A 12,309-nucleotide genomic window follows, 5' to 3' on the forward strand; every position below is an offset into this window, starting at 1 on the left:
AGCGGCGCCGGAGGTAATGACCGCGGCGCGGAAGCAACACGCCGCGAAGAGACTTTTCGCTAGAGCCCACACCGGAGGTAACGACCGCGTTCGTGCCTCTCAGTTACAAGTACCCCGAATTATGGTGTCATTCGTCTCGCTTCGCGTCAACGTGGCGTATCGTCGACCCCCGAGACCGGCTGTCGGATATTCCGTACAGTAATCGAATTCGCGTTGTCGTCACTCTCAGCGGTCAAGACCCGATGGTCAAGTCTCAATATTTCACCTCCGGCGCCCGTAAGCGACCGTGCGTAAGACCGTCCGTCGCAGATCGCTCGGCCGGCCGGTTGGGTACTATAAGAGAGGTGCGGTGCGCTCGGCGAGCCAAGCGACACGAGCGATACGTATGGACGTGCAAACGCGTTTCGCTTGGTTCGTACAAATGTGTAAAACGTTTGTGGAATACGTACACGAAAGGGGCACGTACAACGAAGTCGATGAGGGGAGCATCGTTTCCCGTTTGCTCGCGCTCGTAGTCGATTGCCACCGTCGTATAACTTATACGAACACAGCATTGCCACCAGTCGGTGTCGAAAGACCGAATTGGACTTGGAGAAATTCTCGCTCGAACAGCGCAATGCGAAAGCAACACGCCGCGAGTATGATATGGCAATCATTGTTGTCCCCGTACTAGTATTATAGAAATGTAATACTGCGAATCATTGGGGAAAATACTGTGATTAAGTACTGGCAGTATTTCAGTAATTTTTTGGCTAGTACTTCGTCCAAATCACTGACAGAAGTACTTGATAAAATCACTGGCAGCTGCCAGTAATTAATTACTGTAGCTAGTATTTATCTATAATTCTCAGTATTTCATCAATATTGATAATTATATATTATATATGTATATATATATATATATATATATATATATATATATATATATAATTATTAATATTTTATTAATATAGTTAGCTTAGCTAAATAATTCATAATTTATATTAATTATAGATTTAGGTAAAAAATAAAATCTGTAATTTCAATTAATCTTTTAAATACGTAAGAAAGACATCTATTTAGTGTAGTAGTTTACTACATTACTGTTTTACATTACGGTTATGAAGTCGCTGCCTTTTGCTGTTTCATTATTTGACTTTTCCGTTTAGTTGCTTCATTGTTAAGTTTGCTTTTTATAGCAGTTTTAATTTTATTAAGTTGTGCTTTGTTATCCTCGTTTACTTTAAATTCATACTTCACATATTCTGAAAGAGAGAGTTTCTGCACGTTAATTATATATTGAGTATACTTAAAGGTAAAACTGAAAAAAATGCATTATTTTAATTAAGAATAAGTTACCGATGAGAGCATCCCTAACAGCAGGATCCAACTGTTTCTTCTCTATTGGTGCCAAATCACATTTATTCTTATGAAAATTGCTTGTTTCGCCTGTCATGCTACATGTCCCTATTTCTTTCTTAGTGAAAACAATTCCCATGAGAGTAGTTACAAAGTATGAAACTCCCTTAGATTTTTCAATCCTTACGACTTTTCTTTTATCAATTATTCGTCCACCAATATTTAATTCATCCTAAAAACATAAACGGTGAAAAATATCAATAAAAATTTATACTTGAATTTTCAAGCAAATCAGATTTTAGTCATAATTTATAGTTAATAATTTATTTCGAAAATTATGTAAGACATTTAATTGTATATTATATGTACTATATAATGTAATTAGGTTTTTTTACTGTTTTCGTAAATACTGCTTCTTCAACTTTCGTAGTTATTGGGTCGTTATTTTCACGATCTTGATGATGATCCTCTTGTCTGTCAGGTTGTCCATCCGTTGCATCAGATTGTGTCAGTGTTGCAGTCTAATTATTAAAAATAATTAAAATGTATTTAGTTTATTTACTATTATTTATTTAAATACTTCTAATTGTTATCCTATAGCTATTTGTAAAAAGAAAGATTAATCTTTAGTTATACAAACTTGATCATTCTCTTCGGGTTGAACATTATTGTGATCATCACTTGTATAATCATTTGTTACTGTATACGTTGATGGTGAAGGATGCTGCAAAATAAAGTATAAGGAATGAAATTTTGTAAGGGCGGTGTACAGAGTAATTAAATTATTTTTACTTTTTTCTACAATTAAGTTAATCACACCTTGTGCAATCATTGAAATATATAAGTAAGCAGGAATCGGATTATCTTATCTATTAATACGCTTACAATTAACCATACAAATGTTTTCATAACTTATTAGTAAAAAGCAGTAAACAACATACAGCTGTTTTTGTGACATTCGTAGTTGGTACTGATAATGTATCCTTCTTACTGCTTTTTCTCATCTCGCTCTTACTGCTATTTGTATTGTCATTGCTGCAATGATGATAATCATGGTATTTGTCTGGCATACCTATAAATAGTGGTAAAGACTTCTTTTGTAGACGATCAAGATTTTTTAGTATATTTGAGGAGAGCTGATTAATTTTCCCTAAATCTGTAAACGAAAATTATATCAATGATATTATTGTGAGCGTAGCAAGTGTTCGCTTTTCAAAAGAAACGCACTTACCTTCATTTACACATCGAAGTGTTCTTAATCGGGCATTATCAAGTCGCAGCTTTTTATTCTCCTCCTCAAAAATAAGTACTTTGTAGTTTAACTGTTTTTTTGACAACTTGTGAAACTGGTACTTATTATCGCTGTCTTCATCACTATCAATAATTTCAGCCTGTAATGTAATAACAGAAATATTGTCATAAAATGTGATAAATATTCTAATTAATGATTAAAATTTTATATTAAAAAATTTATTGATCTACTGACCACATTTTCTTTTTCCTGAATAACGTTCTCAATTTGTGATAGGACTGTGATATTCATATTTTGTTTATTATCTCTTTTAGTGCTTCTGCTGCTGGCCATCTTACTCTTTTTGGGAGCTGATGGTCCTGAAGTTGACTAACTAATTTTATTGTTTAATTTTATTTTATTATATTTAAACTAAAAAAAGAAAAACTAAATAAGAAAACGTTGCATCTAATAAATGTACACATTTTATCGATTTTATTTTATAAATTGAGATCAAATGTAAATGTAGAAATATTTTTTATATATAACCTTTTCATTCTTGTCGCTATTTTGCTCATCCTCGTCTGAATTAGTGTCAGAGTTATTGCTATCGCTTTTATTATTTTCATTAACGTTTTTCTTTACAAAAGTATGTCTTTGCTTGCGATCTACATTTGCCACACCAAATTTCTCGATATTCTTTGCTTGATGACACATTTCTGTCCATTCTATAAAATTTTAAACAAAGTAATAAGAGTATCGTATGAGCTGTATATTATAAAGTGATGAGAATGTGAATAAAACGGGAATAAGAGTGAGTGAGATAATGTGAATAGCGAGTGAGATTTTATTTAGGCTTGTCCGAGAATTGAGAAAAAATCACCTTGTGATGTTATAATCATGCTTTTTTATATTTTGATTTTTACAAAGATAATTGACAAATCTTTAGTTAATTAAAACCTAACCTCTTAACTTTAAAAGTTTGGTTGTTATTCTATTGTGTAAAATAAGTAGAAAAAAGTATACCTACCTCCAAAAGAAATTATCTTTACTGGTAAATCCTGCCACTTGTCTTGGTCCTCCTTCTGATTCTTTAATTTCCTTTCCATAGATTTTGCACACACAATGTCTATTTCAAGTGGCCAATGAATGATTACTTCAGTAAATCGTAAACGGACCCTCGAGAATTAACAAAACGGGAAGAAAAGAGGCTATAAGGGTCAAACGCGGTTCTTCTTGCGTCATACGTAGGCCAAACTAAAAGGCAATTAAAAACTCGAATTTCTGAACATCGGAGCCACATTAATAGAATTACCTCGACACAATCTGTCGTCACTGAACACAGGCAGAATCTAGATCACGATTTTGACTGGGAGAATGTGGAAATCCTAGACAAAGAGAAATATTTATCCAGGAGACTAATTTCTGAAATGATTCACATAAAACTACAGGAAAATAGTATTAATTTGCAAAATGACACCGATTTTCTACACCACGCATACATGACTATTTTAAATAAATTGTAAACCATGCCTACGATTGATGTCCTTATTGGCTGTACAATTGTTATGACGCGTCGAGCCCTCGTGCTCTCATTGGTATTTTGAATCTTATCACAATAATACTTTTATCATCGACACAACTATCTATGTATACATTCGAATTCTGACTACGTTACGTTAAATGTTTTCATTCCGTCCGTCGTTTTTAAAATGTCGATGCTACCGACAAGTCACTTCGATTATTTATTAATTCCCACGTTCTCTGTGGCCATTTGGTAAGTTAATCACTGTCTCGGGTTAATTAAGGTTTGATTTTATACATCAAAATCTTACAGATAAGGATCATTTGGTACAAATAACACGAGTCGACGAGCTTGCTATTTGGTTTGGAGATCGTGGGCTAACCATTGTTATCGCTGAAGATGGCTCGAAATTGAGCCGAAACGTTTGAAGTTATATCCAAGAAGATGAATAAATGAGACATTACGCAAGAAGAACCGCGTTTGACCCTTATAGCCTCTTTTCTTCCCGTTTTGAATGATTACTTCGTTATTAATAATATCTTCCTTATTAATATTTTTATCCTTAAGCCAGGCTTGAAAGCCGACTTGAATCGGCTTTTTTCGTTCGTTTCGAAATTGAACAAGCAAACATTGTGAGTCGTTCAATTTCAGATTTTTGTAAGACTGGATCTCTTCGCAGGACATTGTATAATCGCCACTATAAACTTATAAAGAAATAGACTCCCGCGCACTAGTGCTACGATTTCGAGCCCGGGCACACTCGTTTTCCTCCTTCACATACGCACACAGAGACGCTCTATCTATTCATGTGACGACTGCGCCACACGAATAGACAGAGCGGCTTTGTGTATTAAGTGGAGGGGGGAAACCGCGCTCGAAAAATCGCGCGGGCATGGCGCGATTGGGGCGCATTCCCTCGTAAAGTGCAATAAGTGCATGCAGTACATGTACTTGATTGTGCGCGGTTGCTTGGCAACGGAAGGAATGAGACCAAGTTTTTGTAGAAAAATAAACACTTAACCTATAGTTTGCGTTCCGATACATCATTCTGCGCTATTTACATATTGATATTTACATCTTGACAGCGTGTGTATAGAAATATTATTTTTCTGAAGGCATTGTGTTTTTCTATAAAATGCCACGAGGTCCTTATAGACAATACCTGCAAGATATAAATATTTCTATACCTGCAACAACTCTTCGGCGACGACTGCAGAATGTACAAAATGCTGATGCACTGCAAAATGACGTAAGTTAGGCTCTATAGTACTTATATTTAAATATTATCTTAGTATATATGTATATATTTGACCATTAAACATATTGAATGTTTTAAAAATAAAAGAAATAAGCTCTTAGATATGCAAAGTATTTGTAACTAATAATATGGGTTACTGCTCCAAACAGGCAGAACGGTATGATGGACTGGCAATAAGTGAGAGCGATGATGAATACCCAGCAAACGCAAAAGGATTAAAAGATATTAAAATTTTTTAATACCTTTGAATCCCTTTTTTTGGCGGAATTAGATGAAATTAGATGGGATTCGAAATGAGATGGTCCGATCCCATGGAATCCAAAAAAGAAAAATTTCATTTCCATCCAATCCTATGGAATCCGTAAAGGTTATGGAATTGCATGGCATTAGATGGTTTAGGAAACGTCTCGCGCCTCTGTTGGGCGACCAAGCGCCGTTGTTCGTCAGTGAGCTTTTGTGTATGCCTAAGGGCATTACACGCACTACTGCCGACGGGCAATTAGCCCGAAAATGAGATTTGTAAGATCTGTCAGGCACCGTAGGGGGTCCCTTTACATAGCGGTCGAGACGAAACTTTGAACTCGAGAAGATGCCCCGGCGATGCGACGCCTAGCGGCGTCGACGTGAATTGCCGGTAATGCAGATACCGCGCGGGCGTGTACTATTGTTGGCGCGTACCGCCACAAAGTTCAACACGGACACTTTTCAATCCCTATCCTGGCATTCAATAGTATTCATTTTATTGTCAGAATAGACGGAATTCAATGGAATTCAATACGGAAATTTTTAATTCCTAGTTTGGCGTTCAATGGTATTCATTTCGTTAACGGAATCAATGGTATTCAATGGAATTCATCACGAAACTTTCCAATCCCTAACCTGGCATTCAATGGTATTCATTTCGTTAACGGAATCAATGGTATTCAATGGAATTCATCACGAAACTTTCCAATCCCTAACCTGGCATTCAGTGGTATAATATTTTTGTGTCGGAATTGGATGGGATTCAAAAAAGACAAATTCTTTCTAAAATAAGGAATTCCATGATATTGAAACTATTTCAATCCCTTTTTTGGACAGAATGGAATTTGGAAAGTCCTTAATTGAATTTCTGGCAATCCCGTTTTAATTCTTTTCAATCTTTTTTCGTTTGTTGGGTATTCACCAATGGAATTAGCAGATGATTCAGCTGTTGGTATACAAGACAATCAGGATTTCCCCTCAACTTCGTCAGCAGATAATAACCTAAGTGATTCATTACCTAGTTTAAGCAGTGATGCCGAGACGCAGCATTTTTCTGATGCTGCATCAAACAATAGTAATGAAAATTCCATCCATACAGATAGCTCTGACAGTGACTGTGAATATCAAGATGGTATTTGTGAAGAGAATATTTGCGTAGACGAACAAAATGAACCAAATCTTGAAAGACTTACGTTATATGAGGGATGTCAGTTAACATTAGAGGAAAGCAAGCTACTAATTATGAGTTTTGCATTGCGTTTTGATTTATCAGATAAAGCTTTTGAACACCTAATCCAATTAATTGACTGCCACTTGCCAACTAACCGTCACGGTTCCCTGTTTTTGTTTCTCAAAGATTTACCTGAACCACCAATTGTTAACACTCATTTTTATTGTCATGTTAACAAATGTAAAAGACTGATTAAATTTGCTCAGAATAATGTTATGGAATGTGAGTGTGGTGCAGTATGTACAAAAGCCAACTTAAAACAGGCAGGATGTTACTTTTTGTACATACCTTTAAAAGAACAGTTAATTAAACTTTTAAATAATAACTTTATAAGAAAGCAATTAAGCAATTAACACATGGACTGATGAGAACCATAAAGATGTCATTAATGGTACTGTTTATAAAAAGTTACTTGAAAATGGTACACCCGGGAAAAAATATTCATATCTGATCATATATGATCATATATGAATGGCCATATATGGTCAGATATGGAAATTGGCCAGATCTGAGGATATATGATCTGGTATTATTGTATATGTTAATATCTGATCAGGTATGATCAGGTACGAACTATATATTTATCAGGTATGAACATATATATTTAAGTAAGTTTCAGAAAATTGTTATATATTTTCAAAAGTTATTTTTTAAGAGTGTGCAACTTTATTATAAAAGTAGACTCTACGATACAACTAATACAAAAATTGTGCCGCTCTATAGTGCGAGACAGTGTCGTGTCTTTTGATACCGTTCTTATAACACTGTTTGTCAAATTTTAAATACGAGAAACAGATCCCATCGAATGCCATCTATTGAATACTTTGAGATGCAATATCTGATCTGATCATATATAATATTATATGACTATATAGGTTCATACATGATTATATATGCTCTATATATGGGTATGTAAAACTTATATCTGTTCATATCTCATTTATACATGTTCATATACTGTCAAATATGAATATTTTTCCTGGACATTTTGTTCGCGGATATAAAAGTCCGGGAAAAATATTCATATCTGACAGTATATGAACATATATAAATGAGATATGAACAGATATAAGTTTTACATGCCCATGTATAGAGCATATATAATCATATATGGTTATCTATCGCCATATATGATCAGATCGTGCATTATACATGACACAAGATCTGATCATATATGGCGATAGATAACCATATATGATTATATATGCTCTATACATGGGCATGTAAAACTTATATCTGTTCATATCTCATTTATATATGTTCATATACTGTCAGATATGAATATTTTTCCCGGACATTTTATATCATTATATCCCAATCTGGTCATATATAGACAGATCTGATCATGTTTCATATCATTTCCGGCCGTATATGAACATATACAATCATATACAGCATCGCGTCTTGTCATATATGATCATATACAGTGCCGATACAGTTATGTATGGCCATACATAATTATATCTGATAATACATGGCCGAACATTCTTTATATACGACCATGTAAGGCCAGATACGATTATGTATAGTGTCATATCTGGCTACACATAATAATATGTCTGACCATATATGAACTTATATGATCAGATCTTGTGTCATGTATAATGTACGATCTGATCATATATAGCGATATATAACCATATATGATTATATATGCTTTAGATATGGGCATATAAAACTTATATCTGTTCATATCTCATTTATATATGTTCATATATGTTCATATCTCATTTATATATGTTCATATACCGTCAGATATGAATATTTTTTCCCGGGCAATATCAAGGGGGGATATCACTTTACAATGGAACACTGATGGTGTTCAACTCCATAAGTCATCGCAAATTGAATTATGGCCAATTCAAGTTTGTATTAATGAGTTGCCATTTAGAATTCGAAAAGACAATGTTTTGTTATGTGGTTTATGGTATGGTCCTGGGAAACCAAATATGAACACTTTTCTTCAGCCTTTCGTCGAAGAGCTTAATATTTTACATACCGAAGGCATTGAGGTTTTTACTGCCAATCCTGTTACAATAAGAGTACATACATTATTGTCGTCTGTTGATTCTATGGCGAGGCCTTTGTTACAAAATATAAAAACTTTCAGAGGTAATCAAGGATGTGCATTTTGCCTCCATTCAGGTGAAGAGTATTCGGTTGGACGTGGCAGAACAAGATTGTATCGAGGTGATATAGGGATAAAGAGAAATCTTCAACAACATAGAAATGACACTTTACAAGTTATGAGAAATGGTCGTGTTCTTAATGGAATCAAAGGTCCATCAGTCTTATTGCTATTAAAGGAATTTAACATAATAAAATATTTTGTTAATATTAAGAATTAATGCTAGAAATATTAAGCAACATTATATGTAATAAAATTACTTTATATTTTAGTATTACCTACTTTGTATTTTATATATTTACTTTCTATTTTGATAATGTAAATTTTTATTAAGAGACAATAACGAAGTTTTGTATAACAAGTGCACGTGTTATTATTCTTCATTGAATGCACCTATTCTTCATTGATTATGCACCTATCCTTAATATCATTAAATATGTACATTATTTACTCTTCCTTACTTAAATCACAGTTAAAATAATGTTTATATATACTTTATATTTAAACCCATTTCATCGCATATGTCATAGTTTTCATTGCTAGAAAATTCTCAAATTTTTTAAATATTTTTGAAAGCAATACTTATGCTTTGAGCCTCAAAAAGGAAATAATATTTCGAAAAATACTCACAGGAAGTTTCAACAATAATTGAAGCACTCAATTTTGAATATTGAAATACTATTGGATATTGAAATACTAATGTTAATGCTTTACCTTAGTAATTAAATTCTTATCAGTGCTTTGTATAAATATTTTATTACTGATGCAGTATTATACGTCAATATTTCAATACTAATGTTAAATATTAGCAGTATTTAATCACTGAAATCTTTAATATATTTGATCACTGATGCAGTATTATACCTCAATATTTCAATATTAATGTTAAATATTAGCAGTATTTAATCACTGAAATCTTCAATATTGAAGTACTTGTAATCACTACAAGCTCAGTAATTGAATCACAAGAAATTACTGTACATCAGTAATTTAAGTACTCAAAATAAGTAATTAATTACTAACTCACTAGTGATACATTTCTATAAGGGGTACTCTGTGTCGGGCCAAAGTTGGTGCCAAGACTGGGACCCAGTTTATTTTCTGTAGATTAAAACATCAAAGATTCTATCTATGTATCATATAATAAATAAAAATAAGTGCAATCAAATTTTGTATTTTTTATTTTACAATATTTTTAAAATATTTTTAAAAAATTTTACGAATTAATTTTAATTTTTTTTAGAAATATTTTAGGAATATTACAAAAATATTTTTGAAATATTTGTATGCCCTTTTAAACATATTTTATTTTTTGAAGCATTATTCTAAAAAAATTTTACAAATATTACTGAATATATTTATTTGCAATCTTTTAAAAATATTTTAAAAAATATTTTTTTGACATGATCTGGCGGACATAGAAACATTCTAAAAATATTTTTGTGAATTATTTTAATCTTCCCAAAAAATATTTTAAAAATATTTTAAAAATATTTTGTGCTGTATGGGTTACACTTTTTCAATATTACACCTTGACGCAAAAACTATTTGTTGATATGTGAAAAATGAAATATTTTGTTACCGGAACAAAAATATACATATTAAGCCATCCATGTGCGTATAGCCGCCACGCGTTTGTCCTAAGAAATCCGCTCTCTCAGCCGGTCACCCATCCAAATAGTATACCGGCGCCTTGTTGCTTGACATCGATGATCGAATAGGGTAGTGGTGATCCTCTGGCTCTGACGCTTCTTTCTTTCTTATACTTACTTATTTTGGTAAGCATAAAGCTATCGCATAACAATATTAACAATACAGATATACGAATAAATCTTTTTTGCCAGTCAGCGTCGAATATTATTTTATATTAAATAGCTGGTTACCCGGGCTTCGCGGCTTTGCCCGGGAGTCGTTTTTCTTAAAATGACTTTATTTATGTTTTAATATCTTTATTGTAGACAAACATAAGGAGTGTTTATGGATTAAACATGTCGTAACCAATCTTTTTCTACTTGGTCAATTATTTCCAGAAAAACTGGAAAAATTTCTGATACCGGTTTTTAAAAAGATCGATAACGAAAAATTATATACTTCATAGCATAGGGGAGACCGGGGCTAAAACGTCTACGAGGTAAATACGTCTAATCAAATATCTCGGAACCTGTATATTGTGCGAATTCGCTATTAACATTGTAAACGCTGCTTATGGTACTCATGTGACCAACGAAGTTTCGGCAGGTTACCTGCCGTGTTATGATTTTTACAAGGGCAAACGTGTTTTCGAAAGCTGAAAGTGAAATTTTCTGCGCGTGGAAATTTTGTAATATCTGCAATAATATTTGCTCTCCAAATCACGAGGTACGTGATTATAAAGAGTAATGCATGCTAAACGCGAATCCAGTGTAGTTTTTTTATTATCGTTGATGTCTAATATTTCGTGGGCGATCAAACCTGAAACTTGTGTTTGGGGCTAATCCGTCTGTAAGCACCCGGGGCTAATCCGCCTGTCTCGTCACTGTGGCGCGCCGGGCGCACGACTTTAGCTCACGGCGATTTCAGGTTAGGTTTCCCTCGAGCGTGATTCTGTCTTCCCTTGCTCGTGCATCAGTTTGTATAGGAGGGAAATGGTACGCACGTATCGTCGCAAAACGGGTGTTTTGGCCGATCGAAAAGATGGCGGATCGTTGTTTTCGAGATCGCTCGCGCTCACGGCACGTCGGCGAGGTACGGCGAGGCACGGCTCTGAGATTCCGCGATTTCCGCGCGAGAGTTGACATGCCGCGCGCGTGGTAGATCGTCCCGACCGCGGTAGATCGTCGTTGTTGATCGTTATGTCAGTGTCAGTGTAGTGGTGGTGGTGGTGGTGGTGGTGGTGGTGGTGTCGTCGTCGTCGTCGTCGTCGTTGTGCGCTCGTCAAGATCTGTATTCACGTGCCTTAATTGTTTTATGGAATAGGTAAAACAATTATTCTTTAATAATGTTTCGCATAACAATTTCAAATAAATTTTTATATTTTTCTCTTCAAAAACAATTATTAAAATGTATCCTATCATTTTTCAGAATTAGATGTACGTATATGTATTGAAAATGTAGTGTGACGGTTTAGCCCCGGGGGTAGACGGTTTAGCCCCGGCATTTTTTAGATTTCAATTTTTGCACCGTTGTCGTTTTTGCTCTATACCGGTTAAACAAAGCGACGTAGACAAAAATTTCCTATATAAATTTTGTAGCTAAAGGTTCACTCTTTACAGTGGTATACCACTGTACCAATTTAACCACAATTATTTATTTTGTTGTTAAAAATTGGCACCGAAAAAAGCGAACGGTCTAGCCCCGGTCTCCCTTATTCCTGTTT

General features: G+C 34.2%; 2 protein-coding genes across 2 annotated transcripts; one reads left to right on the forward strand and one right to left on the reverse strand.

Annotated features, from left to right (window-relative positions):
• Positions 1-999: 999 nt before the first annotated feature.
• LOC139820435 (uncharacterized) lies at positions 1,000-4,455 on the reverse strand. Its single transcript, XM_071790705.1, has 10 exons — positions 3,885-4,455; positions 3,600-3,826; positions 3,119-3,297; positions 2,825-3,001; positions 2,570-2,729; positions 2,280-2,494; positions 1,979-2,062; positions 1,734-1,859; positions 1,339-1,570; positions 1,000-1,244 (listed from the first exon to the last, which is right to left on the reverse strand). The coding sequence occupies exons 4-10, from the start codon at positions 2,921-2,923 to the stop codon at positions 1,099-1,101; spliced, it is 1,062 nt and encodes a 353-aa protein (XP_071646806.1). The 5' UTR covers positions 2,924-3,001; positions 3,119-3,297; positions 3,600-3,826; positions 3,885-4,455; the 3' UTR covers positions 1,000-1,098.
• A 156-nt stretch (positions 4,456-4,611) lies between these two features.
• Positions 4,612-9,935, forward strand: LOC139820391 (uncharacterized). The gene is made up of 3 exons (XM_071790608.1): positions 4,612-5,343; positions 5,502-7,171; positions 8,507-9,935. The coding sequence occupies exons 2-3, from the start codon at positions 6,520-6,522 to the stop codon at positions 9,172-9,174; spliced, it is 1,320 nt and encodes a 439-aa protein (XP_071646709.1). The 5' UTR covers positions 4,612-5,343; positions 5,502-6,519; the 3' UTR covers positions 9,175-9,935.
• The last annotated feature ends 2,374 nt before the right edge of the window (positions 9,936-12,309 follow it).

Source organism: Temnothorax longispinosus, chromosome 10, assembly GCF_030848805.1.
Source record: "Temnothorax longispinosus isolate EJ_2023e chromosome 10, Tlon_JGU_v1, whole genome shotgun sequence".
NCBI lineage: Eukaryota > Metazoa > Arthropoda > Insecta > Hymenoptera > Formicidae > Temnothorax > Temnothorax longispinosus.

Excerpts from the sequence above, each read along its gene's own strand:
- LOC139820391 (XM_071790608.1), top strand. The coding sequence starts at position 6,520 with ATGGAATTAGCAGATGATTCAGCTGTTGGTATACAAGACAATCAGGAT. Across the intron at positions 7,172-8,506 it reads CTTTATAAGAAAGCAATTAA|TATATCTGTTCATATCTCAT; the intron begins GCAATTAACACA and ends GCATATAAAACT.
- LOC139820435 (XM_071790705.1), bottom strand. The coding sequence starts at position 2,923 with ATGGCCAGCAGCAGAAGCACTAAAAGAGATAATAAACAAAATATGAAT. Across the intron at positions 2,063-2,279 it reads CGAATGTCACAAAAACAGCT|CATCCTTCACCATCAACGTA; the intron begins GTATGTTGTTTA and ends TTTATTTTGCAG. Across the intron at positions 1,245-1,338 it reads TGTTAGGGATGCTCTCATCG|AATATGTGAAGTATGAATTT; the intron begins GTAACTTATTCT and ends TCTCTCTTTCAG.